The sequence below is a fragment of the Chinchilla lanigera genome, unplaced genomic scaffold, assembly GCF_000276665.1.
Source record: "Chinchilla lanigera isolate Chin_1 unplaced genomic scaffold, ChiLan1.0 scaffold00019, whole genome shotgun sequence".
In the NCBI taxonomy this organism is placed as follows: Eukaryota; Metazoa; Chordata; class Mammalia; order Rodentia; family Chinchillidae; genus Chinchilla; species Chinchilla lanigera.
Window position 1 is genome coordinate 20,536,042 of NW_004955420.1, and position 20,909 is coordinate 20,556,950.

Genomic DNA, 20,909 nt, shown 5'->3' on the forward strand with positions numbered 1-20,909 from the left:
GTCTTTTTCTAAAAAGTTCTTGCAAAATTGAAACGACTGTTTTTTTCAAAGCTGAAGATGAAAAAGGGAAGGAGCTGAGAGCCCAGGGTCACCCAGGGGATGGGGAAGAACTGGGAGGAAGTGGTGAGCAGAGGTGGCATGTGCCTGGGTTCTAATGTCAGCAGTGAAGGAGGTGACAGTGACAGAGATGAGTAAGTTGTGGAAGAGCGTGGGAATCTGGAGGGAGAATGGGAACACAGTGCTCATGAAACAAAGGAAGGGAACTTAGGACCCTGATTTCTCCCAGATCTGAGCCTGCTTGCCTCACGGAGGGACCCCAGCTAACATTTGCTTCATATGACCTCCTTTCTTCTGCCCCAAGGATGGGACTGCTGGATCCAGGTAGCTAAGGCATCTGGGAAAACTCTGAGAAAGGGAAGACAATATGAGACTGAATACCATGGACTGAATGGCTTAAACAACAGAGACTGGTTTTTACACAATTCTAGAAATGAGAAGCCCAAGATCAAAGTGTTGGGATCTTTGGTTTCTTTTGAGAGTTTTCTGCTGGCCTGCAGGTGCCTGTTTTCCTCCTGCGTCTTCATGTGGTCTTCTATGTGTCTTCCTCTACTCCCCTCCTGCAAAGACGCTAGTCGCATTGGATGGGAATCCACTCTAAAGACTTCAGGTTGTCTTAGCCACTTCTTTCAAAGCTAAACACAGAAGTATTCTGAGGTTAGGACTTTAATACCTTAGTTCTTTAGAGTCAGGGAATGGGGAATAACCTAATTCAGCCCATAACAAAACCCTGCCACCTGTAGCTTATTTTCTAGTATAAGCTATCTTTTTCTTCTCTGAAAATACTGTAATCAGATGATAGCATGTGTCATTGATATTCAAGGTCTCCAAGGTGTATCAGAAATCTCCAGATGAGGGGAAGGAGCTCTGATATTGGGATTAAAAGGTTCTGGGCTCTAGACATTAATAATCCATCTATAGTTACATTTGATTTCTCTAGCCCTTTGTATCTTCATCCGTACAAAGATGTAAATATTATATGCAATAATGTATATGGAAGTGCTCGGTAAGTACTAAATTTTTTTGTCAAATGTAAGTCACCATCAATTATAAGGTACACCATTGCATGATAGTCACCAAAAAAGGGCAAAATCATGCCAGGAGAAATTTTTAAATTAAGTATTTAGGAACTCTATCCCAGATTCATTCAATCTGAATTTCCTAGAATACAGCTCAGGGACCCACCTTTTTTAAATTTCCCACATTATTTCAAGGAATTGAAATGATAATCTCAGAAGCTGTGACTTCTGTCATCAATGTGCTGAACAATCTAAAGTTTTAGTCTTATCTATGATTGTTGGAGCTATTTATCAGTTTTTTAGCTGGTCTACAGGAAGCTTAAATTTCGGGTTTTTTGACATTAAAAAAACCCATTTCCCAAATTCTTTACATTTCCTGACACATACGTGGAATTCCAGAAACTCTTGCTTAGGAGTTACACAAAATAAATACTTTGGTAGAACATGTAAACCAAAACGTTCCAGTGGCGGCAGTGCTGTGGCATGTGCTCTCTTAGTAGCTAACTTCCCGACACCTTTCCCTGACCATAACCTCAAGGTGACAAGCTCACCTCTGTCATTCTATGCTTTATGATTCTAAACGACAACAGATTAGCTCCTCGTATACGTGTTTAATCCATTTTTTGTCAGACTTTAAAAACTAGTGGAATTCTTTCAAACATTATTTCTCTGAATATCTATAGTTGAATTCCATAGAAAAGTAGCACTGCTATGACCTTAGAGAAAGCAAGCATCAATATTGTGAGGTCTGCTCTGGACTCTTTTTGTCTCTTTGGTTAGCAATCCACCTCACCACCTTCACTGCAGTATCATTCCACCATCCTGCACCCACATTTAGACACTCCAAGAGCCCAAAGAGTCTAAACCTCTGATTTTACACGTGAAGAGACTGGTGTCCTCCCTTCTCCTCAAGAAACAGGGGATGTGTCTGAGATCACATACCATTTAGCCTACAGGCATTGAGTCAAGTTCTCCAGCTCCCAGACCGATATCCCTTACATTCCTCCCAAGGCTCCTGATCTGTCCCTGACATCTCAGGGAATTTTCACCAAAAGCACAGGAAGACAACGCCACGGATGCAGCACAACCCACTGGGAAACCGCCCTGCATCACACCCAGATCCGTTACTGAGCCTCACAGTCGTTGTCATACAGACTTCCTCTGAGCCTGGCAGACGCCCAGGGAAGCGCTCATATCAGATCTGCCGTGCATTGGCAGAACTTTGGCTTGGAACATACTTCAAATGCCTCCCATTGAACATTGGCAGTCTTGGAAAAACATGGCCAGGAAATCATTCTAAGAGGCCTAATTGCTCTATGACACTTTACAAGGGAAGTTGTTGGCCTCCTCTCCCCTTCCTTCCCTCTGTGCCCAGAAGCAGAACAAAGACGGCGTTTCCCAGTGTATGTCCTCAATCAGGGGAAGGTGAGCTCAGTCTGGGCACAAATCTAGCGAATGTCTACTGGGCAGGGCCTCTTTGCACAAAGCCGCATGCATTTTGCCAAGTTCTTTCTCCTTCAGTTTTGAAAGCCCTAGTGTGTTCCAGGAGAAATGTAGTCCATGTGTTTCTGATTCATTTACACTTAAGTCATTAAAATGTTGTTTTGTGAAACTTATTTGATGTCAGAGGAGCCTTTTAAAAGGGAATTTTAAAGGTTTTTCCTCTTACCCTGCCTGAAATAGAAAGCAACATCTTGCTGAAACAATGCCTGAATTCAGACGTATTTTCTCCTCTCATACACTTGCACCTGCGTTACTGGCCAAGGTGACCATTTCAAGGTATTAAACGGATGAATTATAGGGAAAAGGGGGCAGGGATTGCCCTCCAAAATGTGGCAAAGGAATATTATCAGAAGGTAGAGAGTGTGTGTGTTTGCTACCTGCAGGACAGCTAGATAGAGCACTTCCCCCAGTACAATGTCATGTAAGCTTCAAAGCAACCTGCATTTTCCAAATGAGGAAACAGAATCAGAAAAGCATTGTGTCCAAAAGTACACAGCTTGAGTCGGCAGGAAACAGTACAGCGAGATTCAGAATCTAAGATTCTTTGCAAGATGACTCTGTCTCCCTGTGAATGACCGTGTGTGTGTGTCTGTGAGTGCGCGTGTGCGCCTCTATACATATTATAATATATTAACAAGCGGTGGAGTTGAATACTATATAAGAACTGAAATTCTTCTTCAAAGACTTTCTAACTGTATGACCCTGGGTAAATTCCTTAACTATCTTAGAAGTTTCCTCACCTGGAAAATGGGCATATTACTACCCTCCTGTACAAGACAGAAAAATAATTGAAAAGGATTCAGATGCTAAGTGCTTGGTACAATGCCTGTTCTAAGTAACTGCTGTGAGCAGACGCATCAGTGGTGAGTGATAATCAGCTGGAGAGTTTTGGAGAGTCATGTCATCTCTCTGAGCCTCAAGGTTCTCACTGTACAAGTATAACAATAAGACCCTCCAAGGTTTAAGTCATGCCAATGACATGTGTGCCTAACACTGTGTCCGACAGAGAAAGGATGTTTGGAAGAGCATGTTTTTACACCCAGACATTCCGTGCCTATTCCGTGTGGGTCATCATTGTTGGGGGGGGAGGCATTGCTGTGGAGGGGACTGTTATTTGGCTGCAGGTCTCACCCTATTCAGTGTTGACTGCCATTTCTGGGAAGTGGGTGTAGGGAGAGGAGTGTCTCCCCCACTCGGTCTTATCATCATTTTTGTGGAGCTTTTGTTCCTTATAATTCAGCTCCGCCTAGGCTCCATGTCGCATTTCTCGCACAAACCATGGGCATAGAGGGGCACACGAGCCCAGGTCCTTCTACATCTGAGGGGGCAGCTGGCTGTCTGGCTGATACGGGCCCTTTCCGGGCCAAGTTGCAATCCACACACTCCAAGCTGGTAAACAGCAGCACAAGTATTGCTTTTAAGTGGGGAGAACAGCCAGCCAACTGCAGCACTTGGTGTTCTGTCACTGTCCACGCTGGTGTGTAACTCTGTTTACAAGTTGTTTGCAGACAGACAGAGGCTTTGGAATTTGCATCTTGTTTTCCCTTGTAGTACGGATGCTGAAGTTGCCTTAGTAGACAGCTGTTTCTTTTCATTGTTATTCTTGTGCTGGTGTCCTGAGGCAAGGCAAAAATTATAGCTATTAGGTGAGGGAGGCTGAAGAGAAATCAGACTCTGTCCCTCTCCACTCTTTCTTAGAGAGAGAGCGGGAGGAGAAATACCTATGTGAGTGCCTCTCAGTTATTCTCTCTCAAGGGCTGGAGTCAGCCACAGGGGGTAAAGGAGGGAGCTGGTGGAGCAGATCTTTTAAGGAGGAAGACACATTCTGTTCTCTCAGGTCCTTCTGAGTGTGTCAGAGCAGTGAGAGGAGAGAGAGAGAGAGAGAGAGAGAGAGAGAGAGAGAGAGAGAGAAGAGCCAGAGGGAGAGAGGGGGAGAGGGGATCTGTTGCAGGCAGGGGAAGGCGTGACCTGAATGGAGAATGCCAGCCAATTCCAGAGACACACAGGGACTTCAGAACAAAGATAAGGCATTGCTGACACCACACCGGGGACGAGCTCGCAGACAAGTCGGGCAGAGGGGACCAAGGCCAGGCAACCAGGAGCATGCAGGGCAGCAAAATGAGGTGAGTGCCGGGCAGGAGAGGGCACTGTGCCCTTCCGGAGACCAATTGTCAGGCGGCGGAGAGGGTCTGACCTTGTCTCTGGGCAGACTCACCTGCGTGTCCTGTGGGAGGCTGGGGTGTTTCTCGTCAACCCTCAGGGCTCTGTAAAGGGAGCTGTGGCCGTGCCGGGTGCCTTTCCCAGGACTCCGGAGGCGTGCAACTTGAAGCAGGAGAGTTTGTACAAATCCTGCTCTGGATGCTGCTGGAGCTCAGATCTCGCCCTCTGCCAGGACAGGGTGCTGCCTGCTGGCCAGTGTGGCTCTCTTCCTGGTGCCCACAAAGCTGGTTTTTCATTTTCCCCTCTGTGAAGAGCATTGATTTCTCTCTCCGGACACTTTGAGAGTTAGCTATGTGTTTGTGTGTTTATTTGTTCAGACCGGAAAAGAAACCAGCTTTCCACAGTCCAGCTTTGCGGTTTCTTAAACCTTCAGAAGTTTGCCAGTTAAACCTCAATTTAGAAAACTAAAAACCTGTCCCCATTTTACAGTTCCCTATAAATTTCTTCGTTTCTCACTGAAATCAGAGGCAGCTGGTGACATGAATCAAGCTATGAATTGTACCAAATGGTTCTTAAAGGGATACAAACCAATTGTTTTCTGAAAGAGCACTTGGAGTTCTGTAACCCAGGACTTTAAATTCCACTTGGCTTGCAGCTCTTCAGATATTCCTTACAATGTTTTTACCCAGAGGTCTGAAAACCATTCTCATTATTTTTATTATGTATAAGTGTTATGGTTAGTGGAAACACCAAAAAAGTGGGAAAAAGAAATCTGTAGGGAAAAAAAGAAATTTGTGGATCTGTTAAGCCATGTACACCCCTTTCCCTATTAATTTTTCTTTAAATTGGGGATGCGTCTGTTCATTTCTTTTTGGTAAAGTCTTTTAGCAACTTTGCCACTGAGGAGCTTCAGGAAGTATGCCTCTGAATTCAAGTTGCCTGTGTCCAGAGCCATAATTGAACCCTCAAATATAATTCAGGCATTCTATCATTTTAAACCTACCCTCAACCTTCATTTTCTTTTTGCTGAAAAAAAAATGGCCTTTATGCCCATCTACATAGAATGATAATCAGATTTACCTGTAAAGGATCAGAACCTTACCATATCACCAATATTCCAACCAGCCAAACTGCGGGGCTAACTTCTGTATCTTTGTGTATGTTTATCCCTCAATCTAGAACAGTCTTGTCTCTTCTTTTCCACCCAGTTACTTCAGCCATTCTAATACACTTCCTTTTTCCCTGATCTCCATCCTCCAGAGACAACATCTCCTCCTTTGTTCTGTTCTGTCCTTTGGAGCTACATCTTTTATTGTCTTTGGAGCACCTCATTTAAATATCCACCTTAACCAATGTATTCATCTTTGTATAACCAGTAGCTAACATAATGTCTATTTCCTCACAGATATTTAATAGATATGGTTTTAATTTAATGCAACTGTTGAATAGCGAAGCAAATGCTAGAAAATTGCCATGCTAGAAAAGTCTCTAAAAGGTCTTGCCTACATGCATACAACACTTCAGAATTTACAAAGCAATTTTATGGGCACTGTCTCATCTAGTCTTCAGATTTTGGATGAAGTTAAGTTTTGAAGGATGAGGAAGGATAAAATATATTAAGCAACTTGCCCAAAGCCATACTGATGGACTTGAGTCTTTGGGCTCCAAAGCCAGCATTTTTGCTAAGATAATTCCCTAGACTCAGTCCTGGCTGCACAGCAGCATGAACTGTTGAACTATAGTATTTTAGAAAACGCTAATGCCCAGGCCTCACTCCAGAACAGTTAAACCCAAATCTCTTGAGGCGGAGCTCACGCATTAGTATTTTTTAAAATTTCCACATAAAACCATGACTTTTAGAATTATTTTTCACAGGATTAATTGCTTTGGCCAGATGCCTGGGCATGATATGGGCATGGACCCAACTTCTTCTGTGAGCTTTTGTTATCCTCCTTTTCTGTTGAAGTTACTTCACCATATGGCATCGGGCATGATGTGACATCTCTCAGGGTATCTTTGCATCATCTGTCAAATGAGGGTGGTGTGTAAGAAAGCTATACACTCCCTTCCAACTCTTAGACTTAAAAATGGTGTCTCAGTGTTGTGTAAGTTGAAATGAGGGAAGTGAATGGGAAAGCTAGAAATTGCTACTCATTCTAAAATCATATGAGAACTACATGGGCATCTGATGCATCTTTATGCATAGACTCCTACCATGGAGCCTATGAAATCCCAGCTCTATATATTACTCTGACATTTCAAGCAAATGTAGCTAAACTTTTTGATTAGCTGGAGGATAGATAACAGGTGTCAGGCATCGGACAGCCGGTGCCTAGTGGGTAAGAAGCCAAAAATACTCAGAGCGTGATGAGAAGTGAAAGCTGCCACTTCTATGCGTCGATTTACAGACCCTAAAGCAAGGAAGCAAGCAAGCATATGCTCGAGCCCATTATGTGAAAGGAGATATTCACTTCATATGTTTGAAACTGTTTCAAGATGCAAACAGAGAAGAACAGAAAGCTTCGCAGGCCTCCCACCCACGCTGACCAGTTGCCCACCACACGTGGCTCTGGGCCTCTGAGCTAGAGGGACCAGTCAGCTGCCAGCCCTTGATAGGCTCAGAGCCTCCCCTCTGCGGTCTGGAAAAAGCAGACACGGAGAAAGTTGACCTTTCAGCCTTACATAATCTTGTTGTCTCTATTGCAGGGAAGTCCATTCAGAGAGCCAAAGCGCACTCCTAACTCCTGCCTTTCGGGAACCAGCAGGATGGAGTAATCACAAATAATGTTTGCCTAGAGCTGGACACTTAACAAAGCGCTTTCTGATGCTCCTGTGGGTAGCAACCCTGTGGAAAGTCATTGTTACCACACAAGAGATGAGGAAACAAACAGGCTTTCCTCGCCTGCTCTGAAACAGTAGGGATAAACAAAGTCAAGGCCTCTAGTTGAACTTACTCTCTGACCCTCAGCCCGGCTGAACCTGCACTCTTAGCCCTGTTAGCATAGTGCATTTCCTCATGGAAGTGGGCATAGCTGGGCCCCACAGGTCGGAGTTTCTGGACTCGACATTTCTCCTACCTCCCTGGATAACTTGGACCGGACCCATGCCTTCCCTTCTCTCTGCCTCTGAAGCCTTCTTTCACAGATTGGCTTAGAAAATATTGACACTGGCTATTGGATTAAAACGTTTTGTTTTCTTAACAACATCCCACATGTTGCTGTTGTAGGGGCCTTGGAAAAATTTTAAATAAATTTATTTCTTTTTATTAAGAAAAATAGTATATGGTCCCTCTAGGTAAATGTAAGCACTTTATGTACACAAAACTGAAAACATTCATCCCCACTTCATAGACAACCACTGTGAATAGTATGGTGTGTACCTTTCTAGACCTCTTTATAATTATCTGTTTACATTTTATGTGAACAGTACAAAAAATAGCTGAATAATCTATGCATGCAGTTATTTTGCTCTGTTTATATACTTAAAAATTCACATGTAAGCTTATATACACAAATATGCATTTGAATACATGGGAGGAGGTACTGGAAGAGAAACAACTTTCTGATTAGCAAAGCTTTAACTCTTAACCCAAAAATGCTAAGATAGTTTCTCAGCATTAACTTATTTTAGGCTATTTAAGACTCTGGCCCTTCTGTCTTCTATTCATTCATTCTTCCACTTACTCACCCACTCATAACCTTCTAGATACTAGTCTCTCTGTGACATCCTCTACATACACCATAGCTGATGTTCACAGGAGCTTAATAAATTAGGCATTATAATCACCATATTATAAATGAGGAAAATGAAGCTCAAAGGGCCTCGTTGCCCTAAGAGGAAGAATTGGGATTTGAATCCAAATACATTTAACCTCAAGGCTGTGCCTGATGCAGTTCTGTGTGACAGCAGCTCTAACAGAGGTGTATACAGCGAGATGTACACAGGGAGATGTGAAATGGGAGGGACGAAAGGACATTTCATAGCCCAAGAAGCTTTGAGCCGGACGGTGCAGGATAAATAAGACACTGGCATGTGAAGGATGGGGTCATGCACAATGGTGTCAAATCATGGGAAGGAGTGGCAAGGCCGGTGTTGAGAGGGACTGGACAGGCAGATCAACACCAGCCTCACCAGCCAGACGGGGAGTAGATGTCTCCCCTGCAGCTGTAGTACAGTCAAGCAACGTGCTCATATCTATGCTTTAGAAAACCCACCTTGGCAGAAGATATAACTACCTTGGTGAGTGACATAACGGAGAAAGGGACAGTTTGGATGGAATAACAACATTCTAGAGCACAGGGTTGAAATGAAATACTTGACTGGAGAGGAGATGGATATCCAAATTACAGGAAACAGAACCAGGTAGAACTTCGTGACTATTACACAAGGTGTAACAGGAAAAGGGAATGGTAAACTTAGCAAACTGGTAGATGGTAAGACCATTTTTAAGGATCAGAAATGAGATCATGAACCTCTTAGGAAAGAAGTTGATGAGCCAAGTTGGGGATTGATCCCAAGGTCCCTGGGCCTTGTAGGGGAAGTGATGTATTGTTAGATGCCTGGTGTGTTGCCGTGTACTGACCATTAGGGCTTTGACCAGCCGTGACCGCTGTGTCTCATTATTCCATTACCCATATTTTCTGCCTTCTGTAAGTTTTATTGTTTCCTTGCTTTCTTTTGCAACTATTTTAACAATCCAGTATCCTTCATTCCTCTAGAAATGAATCAGAGGCTTTTGGCCCTCATATTAGGACTCTTGGCAAGAGGAAGATGAGCCATTTTGCTCATTCTGTCTTTATTCAAGATTTTGCATGTCTGGATTGATGCTGTGGCGAAATACTTTTTCCAACATGTTAAATTTGTTTTAAACTTGGCAGATTCCATCACTGAGGATTAATCTCATCTCAATTATGCCATATTATTATTATTATTCATCTTTTAGAAAAATGCATAATTTGTGATTCATAAATGAAGCTGAACTGAAGAAATGATACCAAATCTTCCCTAATTGTGAAACTTACATTTTCATTAGCAAAACAAAATATGTCAGAGTGTCAGCTGTGGTACTTTCTGAAAAAGTTTAAAACTCTTAGCAACTTTTCAAAAGACCAAACCTGGAACAAACCTGAGAAATCACATAGTTACTTCCTCTCAGGTTACAGACTGGCTAGGCAAGGCACAGAGGGAAAAAGTAACTGCAGAAGGAACACTCTGAGAAGATGGTCTCCTGGCTGCAGATCCAGTTGGGGGTTAGCGATCTGTGTCCATGAGTGTAAGTAGAAGCACATTCATGTCTTTCAGGTGGCTCCTCCTCTGTTATACGCTGTGCTTCTCCCTCTTGAAGGCTTCGGGCCACACCGTGGAGCTAAATGATATGTTTGGCCAGATTCAGTCACCTGGCTATCCTGACTCCTATCCAAGCGACTCAGAGGTGACTTGGAATATCACTGTCCCTGAGGGGTTTCGGATCAAGCTCTACTTCATGCACTTCAACTTGGAATCATCATACCTCTGTGAATATGACTACGTGAAGGTGAGGCCCCTAATGTTTCCTAGCTGAGCCAGGCTCTCTGCTAAGAGGTAAGAAAGTCTAGACTTAGAAGCTGTCCTTACTGACCCTCGTAGGCTTATATTTAGAGACCTCGATGTGGTGAATGAAGGCGAGGAGTGGTATGCCAAGTTCAAGCTGGGTAAGTCGACCTAGAAAAGACAATGGGAGAAACTGGGATTGGTGGTAAATGACTTGACCCAGTACAACATCTTTTTTCATCCTGTTCTCAGGACTAGGAGTATAGCTCAGTGGTAGAACACACGCTTGACATACCGGAAGTCATGGGTTTGATCCTTAGCAGGAAAAAATATCTTTTTTTCTACAAGTTTGTAATCTCTTTACTAACTCCTTCTTGAAGGTCTCAGAGACCCCAGAGGATGCCCTAGAGCATTTCAAACTGAAATAGTGCCACCAGTATGCCCAAAACTGATATATTAAAAAGCACTGCCCAATTCTCCAAATAATAATCAAGAGTTTGGGAAATTTGGGTACACAGTAATTGACAGTTAGAAGGGAAGTTGGGTGTGATTCTGAAAGGCCTTAAATATCACTCTAAGTAATTCATTTTTTATCAGCAAAGGGCATGTGCAAGAAGGAAAATTCACTATATGAGGGAAGTGTAAATAATGTACTGGGGTAGACCAGGAGACTATTACAACATACAAACAACATTCCCTGGAATTTAGAGAAAACCCACAAAAATATTATGGGGGAGAAGCTGTTCTCACTTTAAAACAGGGATGAGAATAATCAGAGAATTCTGAGACCAAGTTTATTAAGGTTGTATCTACTTCAGAAAGATGTAGAGAGGCAAGAACTGACTGTCTAAGCTCTCTCTGGCTTCTCAGAAGAGGTTCTCATCAAAGAAATCCAGAGCTGACCTTGTATATTTTTAATACTAATGTAGTCTCATTGTCCAATAAATCAGAAAGAGTTAAACTTGTGTTAACCAGAATATTTGGTCAATAGCAGAATAGTAAATATTATAAATATTATGCTTTTTTTATACTTTTAATCTCATTGAAACTGTACAACAGTCCTATAAGACAGGAATAAATATCTCACATCACAACAAAGGAACAAACCTAGGAAAGTTGATAACTCACCCAACATTGTACAGCTAGGTAGTAGCAGATCATGACCTCAAATACATGTCTTGTGGCCTTCAATCACATGCTCAGTGGCCACACTCACAAGCTGTATGCCACTGAGCTTGAGGGGCTTACAGGGCACAGGAAAAGGGAAATCCCTGTCCCTGCTGTGTTCATTTTATAGGAAGTATGCAGCCAATGAATGTATTGGGTCCATATGAAATAGTCATGGTGTTCCATATCAAGGTTCCAGATGAGAAAGCTCTCTTAAACACTGTCACATTTTTAGAAACACCCCTTGCTTCTACTTATTAAATGGCAGTGGCAGCTCTCCTCCAGATGTGACAACTGAAAATATATCCAAATGTTGGCAATACCCCAAAACTGCTGCTGTATAGAGTGCTGCCTTTCTATAAATGCCCTGTGCTGGGGATTATTGGACTATTAGGATGCAAAAGACTTGTGCCTTACAAAGACAGATGAGGATGGTCTTTGGGAGTTGCAAATGTACAGTCCACTTGAGGCAATTCATGGGTTAAGCTGTTGATTCCTTTGGAAAAGGGGATCAATGTGGGATAGTGGACCTGTGTAGTTGACTATAGCTAGCCCCTGGCAGATGTTCCGGCATCCAAGGGACCTGAGCAGGCTTCCCATTGGAGGATGCCACCCCTCAAGCTGATAACCCGTCCTCACATGGAGTCAGGTCCTTGTGCCCTTGTCCACACATGCCCAGCAGAATTTGGAAAAATAAAAAGTCAAAAGTCAAAAATGCATAAGTCTGCAGGCCTTCTAAAGACTCATCTAGTCACAAGTGGTTGTTATTATTGGTTTTTACATAATTTCCTAGTAGTGAACATGTTCTCCTAACAACCCATCAATTAGACCCAATAGAGAAAAGAGATAGGAGCTGCTCAGGTGAAAGGTGACTCCATAGCTTCTTCTGCTTGCTCACCTTCCTTGGTCATCACTCTCCAGCATCTTGAGGCATCATGGCTCGAATTTTGCCATTCTGGTCAAGTCCCCACGGGATGAAAGAGGAGATGGAAGGCTGAAGATCAAGCACAGGACTAGCAGTCTGCTTCAGAACTCCCATACCAGAAACCTCACACACAGTTGAAACCCGTTCACTTTGATAATTGCCTTCCCAAGCTCAGCCCCCAGATATGTGCTTTTTCTGGCTCAGAATAAGAGAGATGCGCTTCTCTTTCCATCTGAACAAAAGCACGAGTGGGCCATGTGACTCCGGGATCAGTCAATCCTGCTCTCCAGAAGTCTGTTTTATCATCTGTTCAATGACAAGGTGGGCTGAGCTGATTCTTAATGTTCCTTAAATTCCAGAATACTAATCCCGACCCTCCTTGCCAAAAATTTCCAGATGACCCCATCAAACCCTCATTATCCTAGTTAGGATGGCTCCAGGAAATGGGAATAATATGTTTATAACAACCAATTCTCAAAGCTTCACGGTTGCAAGCCCTCCAGTTACAGCGTGCAGTCTATCAGGGTTGCCTTGGTGACTTATTATTTGAGTAGAGCTTATAAACATACCATGCCACCACTGTCCTTCGCCAAGGAACTTTAATATAATTGACTTCCCTTTGACAGGATAATATCTCTTGTTTTGAAGCCTTTTTACTCCATGACTGAATTTCCCTGCCAACCAAGGAGTGGGTTTAAAGAAACTTTCTTATCAGAGAAGACCTCTTAAAAATTCTTAAATATAATAAAATACTACCTTTTGCATATCCAGAACAGATGCTATTTTTCCAGAAATACAACAAATTACAGTTCTTTTGTCTGAATATCAGGTGAAGTGATTGATTTAGAAAGGAGTCGTGGGGTAAATTACAGAAATAAATGTAATTAATTAGCCCAGACAAAGCCCCAAACTGGTCTCTCTACCCAGACCTATCACAGTGACATCAGTCGCTTAAATAGCAGGACCCCAAGGCTATGGACCCAGTGCTCCTATTTATGAGAATTCCTCTCCAATCTGATTTCCTGCAGTCCTTGCTCTTCAAGGCACATGCACATCTGCACAGCAGCATCCACTTCCATGGAACGTGGCTTCAATTGTGGATTCCTGCAGTGCACAGATGAGGCATGTGAACCACATCTGGTTGATGCAACAAGCAAAGGGTAGAGAAGAGTCACGGTCAGAGAACTGGGAAGACTAGTTTCTAATTGTCATTCTATACTAAATAGCCTTGAGCAAAAAAAAAAAAAAAAAAAAAAAACTCCTTCCAGAGGAGACTTTGGTTTCTTTCTCTGTCAAATACAGGATCTATAGCCAGATGGGGTAATCAAACCTACCCACTGCCCCTACCACTCCCTGATCTGGAAGAAGTAAGCAATTCATGAAGCTTCATCTGTATTTATAGCTGCTTCCCGTTGCTTGAATTACTGCCTGAGCTCCAACCCCTGTCAGATCAGCAGTGGCATTAGATTCTCATAGGACCAAGAACCGTACTGTGAACTATACAGGTGAGGGAATCTAAGCTGCATGCTCCTCTGCACATCCTGAAGCCACTATCCCCCATACCCGGCTGGAAGAACCAACCCTGCTGCCAAAATGGTTGGGGACAACTGGTCTACCTAACCCTAATATTCTGTGCATCTGAGACCTTAGAAGTCAAGGGAGAACACCATCATCAGCATGTCCAAAACCCAGAGAAGTTCATTGGCCAACATCACACTTGGACATCTCAAGACTCTCAGTCTTTTCCTCTTTTAAGTAAATTAAACTATAGTGCTTCCCAAATTGTAACATAAGGCAAATGTTGCCAATAGCCAAACCCACTCTTAAAAATTCCTTAAATATAATAAAATGCTGGGTTTTCTTGTATGTCCAGCAGAGCACTATTTTTCCAGAAACACAACAAATTACATTTCCTTTGTTTGAACATCAGATAAAGCCATTGACTTAGGAGCCATAGGGCAAATTACAGAAGGAGGTAGAATTAATTAGAAGCCAGAACCCCCAAGAGAACAGCACATTCACACATCCTATTTTCAAGATCACTTCATGATGTCTGTTCATTGACAAAGAAGGCATGAGTCACCTCCATTCAGTTTTTATTCTTTCTCCCATTGTGTGCAAAAAGTTAAATTGCATCTGCTCAGTGTTCATAGCATGAATGCCACTGTTCTCCTCTTAATCCCATATCTTTAATGTATCCAGCATTCCCTCCATCCTTTCCTCTGTTCATCCCTTCATTCCAATTCTTAGTTGTCTCACTTAATCTACTGTAAAAGCCTCCTATCTACCAGATATCAGTCTCTTCCCATTAGCCCACCCTCTACCTATAAAACATTGCTTTGATTGTGTCACTCTCAGCCCAGGATATAGCTTAGTGGCACAAGTGCCTGCCTGGTAAGCACAAGGTCTTCAGTTCGATTCCTGGTACCAAAACAAAAAAGAAAAGAAAAGAAAAGAAAAGATTGTGTCACTCTCAAAATCTTTCAATGGCTGCCCATTTCTTAAAGAACAAAGGCCAAGAATTCTATTGAAAATCTATTGTAAGCTGAATGCTGTACCAGAACTGGGCCCACAAAGAAGAGTAAGATAGTCCTGTCCCTTAGGAACTCACAGGTTCAGAATGTATAATGAGATAATTGCATATTTAATAAATTACAGACAAAGTAACACAAAGGGGATAAGGCAGCATATACATTTGGGAGTGGTCACTTCTGCATCAGAAGCAGGTGATGTATGAGATGAGTTTTGAAGGATAAATAAGAACTCAATAATGTGGTTCCTTAAATGGGATTCTAAGCAATGCTACAATGGCATGAAGGCCAATAGAGAGAAAATGTTGCCCAGAGAGAGAATAGTCAGGGTTGGATCTTTCAGGGGAGGTAAGAGAAAAGCCTATATGAGGAGGGACTGAGAAAATGTTTAGTAAATTAGGGTTTACAATATGCACCCAAAGTCATAAACAAGCAATCAGCAAGTTGAATTAATTCTGCAGATAAATTTTGTTAGTCCACCTAGCATTGCATCATTCTATATTTTGAAAAAAAAACAAGCAAAGTGAATTAACTCAATATAACCTGTGGGATCTCACACAAAAATTTACACATCCAAAGTGCATTAGAAAATGTGGCAACTCTGGCAGCTTCTTCTTCACCAGTAATCAACTGGCACCAAGTGGAGGTGGCTCAATAGGTGGGGTCCCCACCGTTCCCTGCAGCTCCCTTCACGCTGAAGCTTTCTCTTGATTGCCCATTGCTTCTCTTACACTAAAGACAGTGAAACGTCTCCCCAGTCCAGTGTCTCTATCAAAAGTAACAAAGACAAAAGTGCCTGAGAGGAACACGTATTTCACAAAAAGTCCGTGAAAAAAAATTGTGTGTAATGAATATTCATCTGTATTTAGTGCGCAAAATGTGCCTCTGCCTAAAACTTCCATGCAGCTTGTTTCACACGTTCGTGTTTTAAGCATAGCATCTTTTGACATTTCAGCCTCAGACCTCCAATGAAAAGCTGTGAGATGTTGTGGATAGGGGGCAGGCTATGGGGAGATGCCATAGGAGAATATGTGAGGAAATTTGGTCTGAAACTAAAAAGGGGGGTTAGCATAGTAAAAACCAAAAGAAAGAGAGTCGTTGAAGGAGCTTGTTCAGGGGCTGTGTCGAATAGAATGAATGTGGCTCTGTTAAACATACGGTGTGTTTCAAAGCCCACCAGCCTGTAGGGGAGCCAGGGAAGCCCAGGTAGAAGTAGCGCAGACAAACACAAGAACTGGCTGTGCATGGAAAAGGGAGAAAGAGGAACCCAGTTTCAACACAGATTCTGACAGTATAGTGGCTCCTTTTCAACGGTGAGGCCAGGAACACGGAGAGGGTGAAAAGATCTAGAATGTGTGGCTGTGCTCTGTGTTTAGAAGGTAGCTGAAATGGTCCAGATTTTGAGACAAGGCTTCGAGAGCTATAATGACATCCTGTCTCTGCCACTATCTGAGTGAGACCCATGGCCCAAGCTTCTCCACCTCACAGAGCAGTGGTGTTTTCCCTTTAGTGGAAAAACATTTCACAATGAATAGAGTGTGTTCTTTGAGGATTGGGGAAGAGCTTAAAGGAAAGGATAGTTGGACGTGAAATTAGGACTGTACAAGGATTCCCTCCCAGTGGTTTAGACCGAGGATTCAGACTGTCAGACCCAGGGTCTCCTCTCACTGGAGCAAGTACTGTCCTTCACCTAGCTCTGATCCCTTTTCCCCATCTATAAAATGGGAACAGTAATAATTCCTTTCTTATGGCCTTATTGTAAATGCCAAATGAAGTAAAAGCTTGAATGACATATGTCCAACCCATGTGTAATAGCTCAATAAGCACTATTAGATTGACAATGATGCTGACAGTATGAGCAGTAACATGTCTGCCTGGCATCACCAGCTGCTAAACGAATACCAGCTTTCTCCTCTACTCTGACTCTGTCACGATCTAGTGCTGCATGAACTTGTTCGTGTCACTCAGTGTCCTCAGTGAGTTCATGGAAAAGCGCTTTGGAAGGATTATTTCTCGTGTGCATTTATCTTAGAGCATCACAAATGCTATGACATAGTTTCTAATACGTTAGCTCCTTTGATTCTTAAGGAAGAGCAGGGTTTATTCCACATAACTTATTAAAAAGGAAACTGAGGCACAAAAATTTGTGTAAGTCCCTACAAAAAACCAGATCTCAATCTCTGATTTTCATACCCTAAGTCATGGCCTTCCTCAAGCATGTTCTATTCTGGAAGGAATCTTGCTATGCACTATTTCTAAGATAACACTTTGCCTGTCGTGGTACTTGGTAAAATTTATGCAAAAGCTTTGAAGGCTCTTGATGGTCCTTGTGTTGCCTAGATTTTTGTTAATGAACTTTTACTTTTATCTTAGCTTGGAGATGGAAACTATTTTACAAAAATAATTAGAAATAGAGTCTGAGCTACAAAGAATGGGAAAGTGCTTGACTTGTTTGTAGTGCACTAGTTCTACAGGTGAGCGCAAGGTCACTCCCAGGAGACTGCCAGCCCCAGGAGGTCAAGGCCCATGTCTGTGTTTTCTCCAGCAGCAAGAATAATTCTGAGGCTGAACAGGAAAAGGCACACATCTCCCAGCAGGGTTTGTAAAGGAAAGGACTTTGATTTGTAAATCAGCTGCAGATTCATGCTGAGGCCTTGAAAGAGTCACCAGTCCATTCTGGGCCTTAGTTTCCCCAATGAAAGGACAACTGAATTGGCTGGCTCCTCTAAGCCCTTCCGGTTCCGATGGTCTGTGACTCCCAGTCCAGAGCGCCTTCCTTCTCACCACAGCGGTCAGTCTGCATCCTGCTGTGTAATTGAGAGATAAATCCTCTCACCCCAAACTCCCAATTCCGTGCAGTACTGTGTTTACTTAGAATATGCCCTCGACCTTCAGTGCGCATTGACCCCAACTACTGCAGCAGCTCTGTTAATTCTCTGGGAGTGGACAGGAGGCATTGGTCCCAAAAGGAAATGAAAAACAGATCGTTTCTCATGAATTTCAATTGTGTTCCCCAGCAGGATTCTTCCATCCAAAGACACCGGGCCCCCAACACCAATTCCAGCTGATTCGGAAGAATCAGCAAGTGAAAATGAGCTTCAGAAAAGTGTGACCAAAGCTCATTTTATGCAGGAAGTGGAAACAGCACAAAATCAAGAGTGACAAAAAACAGAAGGCTCCCAGTGCGGGGGCAGAGAATGCAAGTGAGTGTGAATGAGTGTGATAAAAGTGCTCTGGATGTACATGTACAGGGGTCCACATCTTTTGAAAACATCCTGGTAAAAAAACAGAGCTTGAGTTTACTTTCTCTATAGAGAGAAAAGGTAGGCATGGAAAAGATATTCATTTACACAACAAGTATTTGATGGAGTCCCTGCAACATACTAGAGCTTAAAGTACAGCAGTAATGAGGGCCAACAAAAATTCCTGCCGGTGTGATGCGCACATTGCACTGGAGTAAACATACAATAAACACTAAATGCAATTCATAAGCAAATGGTATAGTGAGTAGGAAGTCGGTAGGCAAAGAAATGAACTAGAGCTGGTGAAACGCTATGTGAGAGTTGAGGTGGCTTCTATGATTTCAGTTGAGGTGGTCAGGGTAGGGTTCATTAAGAGAGTGATATTGCAACAAAGACTGAAGGAGAGAAAGAAGATAATATGGGGGATGTTTTCTGGGGGAAGGTATTCCAATAAGAGGAAACAGGATGGACAGAGGTCCTCAGGCAGAAGAGTGCCTGGTATGTTTGCAGAGGGCAAGGGTGGCAGAGTAGCTGGAGGTCTAGGACTGGAAGGTAAAGGTAGAGAGTTGCAGGTGGAAAGTAGGTAGGAGGCTGGGAAATACAGTGTCCCAAAATGCTACCTATCAGATAATGGCAGACTTTGCAAGCTGCTTTCACACCCAAAGTCTCCGGTAACCTCTTGGTTCCTGGAAGACAATATTAATGTCCACCTTTTATGTTCGTGATAAGCAAGCTCTGGAGACAGGTATATGTGTTCTTAGAAAAGACTAACTAGATTGGGGTGGAGGAAAAGAGTGGAGAAGAGATGTATCCAGCCACCTTATTTCCCCGACATTCAGATGCAATGGACATTAATAACTTCAAGAACATAGACAAAGAACAATGCTAAAATAATTAGGGAGTGATGAGTTTTCATACAATTTGTTCCTAATACAATTTATTTAATTGTGAATTTATGAAACCTAATCTTTAAGAATTATGCTTTTAGTAACTGGACAGCAAATTCTTGAAAAGTTGACAGTTGGCTGTGGTGAGCTGGTAGGAACCTCGCTCCAGCACGCCGCAGCCGGGGAGGTTAAAGTGATGTAAGCGGAGGGTTGTGATTGATACCTTGGGTCCTTTAGCCACTATCTCGCACCTTTGAAGACTGCTGTGCACAGATTTGAGGAGGCAGGACAGGGTCAGAGCAGTTGAACGCATCAGCTCACACATTCTTAGAAACACTACCCGAGAAGGCTGCCTCAAAGCAGGTCCTTTCTATCATAGTCTAATCACTGCCTTCACTCTAGTCCTGACTGTCACATACCGTGAGCCAGGCAGCCTCTTCTGCAGAACGACAGAGCAATCCTTTTTTTTTTCTCCCTATTCTCTGTTTTCTTGTCCTGAGCTGTTTGAGCCCCAGCCTTTGAGCCACTGAAGGGATTTGCATGTGAATGAGCGGATCTAAAGCCCAGAAAGGGTGGGATGGAGGAGCTGGAGCCATTCACCAGCCAGAGAGAGCATAAATCCTCCCTGGCCCTCCCTCCCGGCCACAATTCCCAGACTCTTCCTGCCTATCCACCCCCACTGCTGCTCCTGCTGGGATGGTGGGCACTGCTGCATTCCCACCTGCGGGATGCCCGCTTCCCAGGCTCGGGGCAATCCCCCTCCTCCGCAAATGCTTTCTTCTCTCCCTGTGCATGCTGCCCTTTTCTGCTAAGTGCCCCGCTAAGCAGGGAACCCCGCCCTGGCAGCAGTGGATTCCTCCACTCTCAGAAAGTGAGAGCACATTCTCAGGCCCTCTCATTCTTTACGGTTTCTAGCCTTTGCGTGAACACAATCCTTTCATAGGGGCCCACCCTGATCTCTTAGGGGGATTTTACTCTGATTAACAAATAACAAATAAAAACACTGTCCTAGGAAGAACAGTACACTGGGAGCCTGGTCTTGGCTCTGCCATTGATCGGCCATCTGATTTTGAGTCTCAATTTCTCTAAGAAAGAAAAGGTACAGACTTGAGGGCTTTGCGTGCCTATTCTGTCTCTGACCTCTTATAACTGTCTGATTCTAATTATTGAATCACACCTTGCAGTCAGGACATCTGGATGTTTTTTCTCAGGTCTGCTACTGGCCCTGTCTTACTACATCACATTGCCTTTCTAGGCTCAGAATTACAATGTCTGCCTGATGTTCATTCATGGTATGACTTCTACTCAGAGCAAATAAAATAGAGATGATGAAAATGCTCCTTGGAAAAAAAGGAAAAATTGTTATTATTTACTTTCTTACGGCCAAATGACTTGGGCCAGGAATGGAGCATGAGACTGTAGCATCTCTTATCCAAAATCAGCTACAGTCTAAGTCCTGGCAGTTGTGTTATTTTACTTATTTGGCTTTCAAGAGCTCCTGACATCTAGCACACATACACAGAAACACCCATATCGAGTGCACTGCTGCACACACACTTGTTTTGATAGTCCCAGGTGCTCATCCTTGGTCTGCTAGCTTTAATTTCTTCCTACCTGTGCTCTTTCACTGAAATTTGAGACTACCTGGGAAAGTAGCAAGACAGCGCCATTAACCATTGGCCCAGTCCCAGAAGCCCCTGGATGGACTTTGAATGAGGGTGAGCTCAGGAGCTAGGAGCACTCATCTGCAAACAGGAGCCCAGATCTGCCATTGAATCATCTGCTTACAGTCACCTGTTGTTATGGTTGATACATTGTGTCAACTTGGGGAGTCTAGAGGTTTGGGTAAGTGACTCAGCAGGAAGCCAGGGTGCTTACTTTGTATACAT

The 20,909-nt window shown here is 43.2% G+C and overlaps 1 protein-coding gene across 3 annotated transcripts in view; it reads left to right on the forward strand.

The window, feature by feature from the left end:
• Positions 1–4,224: 4,224 nt before the first annotated feature.
• Positions 4,225–20,909, forward strand: part of Masp1 (mannan-binding lectin serine peptidase 1 (C4/C2 activating component of Ra-reactive factor)) — a 65,565-nt gene continuing 48,880 nt past the window's right edge. The window contains exons 1-2 of one of the 3 annotated variants that reach the window (XM_005383253.2): positions 4,225–4,702; positions 10,041–10,272. In XM_005383253.2, the coding sequence (XP_005383310.1) occupies positions 4,683–4,702; positions 10,041–10,272 (252 nt within the window). In that variant the 5' untranslated portion in view covers positions 4,225–4,682. The remainder of the gene's footprint in view (positions 4,703–10,040; positions 10,273–20,909) is intronic. The other 2 variants (XM_005383252.2, XM_005383255.2) reach the window with 2 other exon arrangements.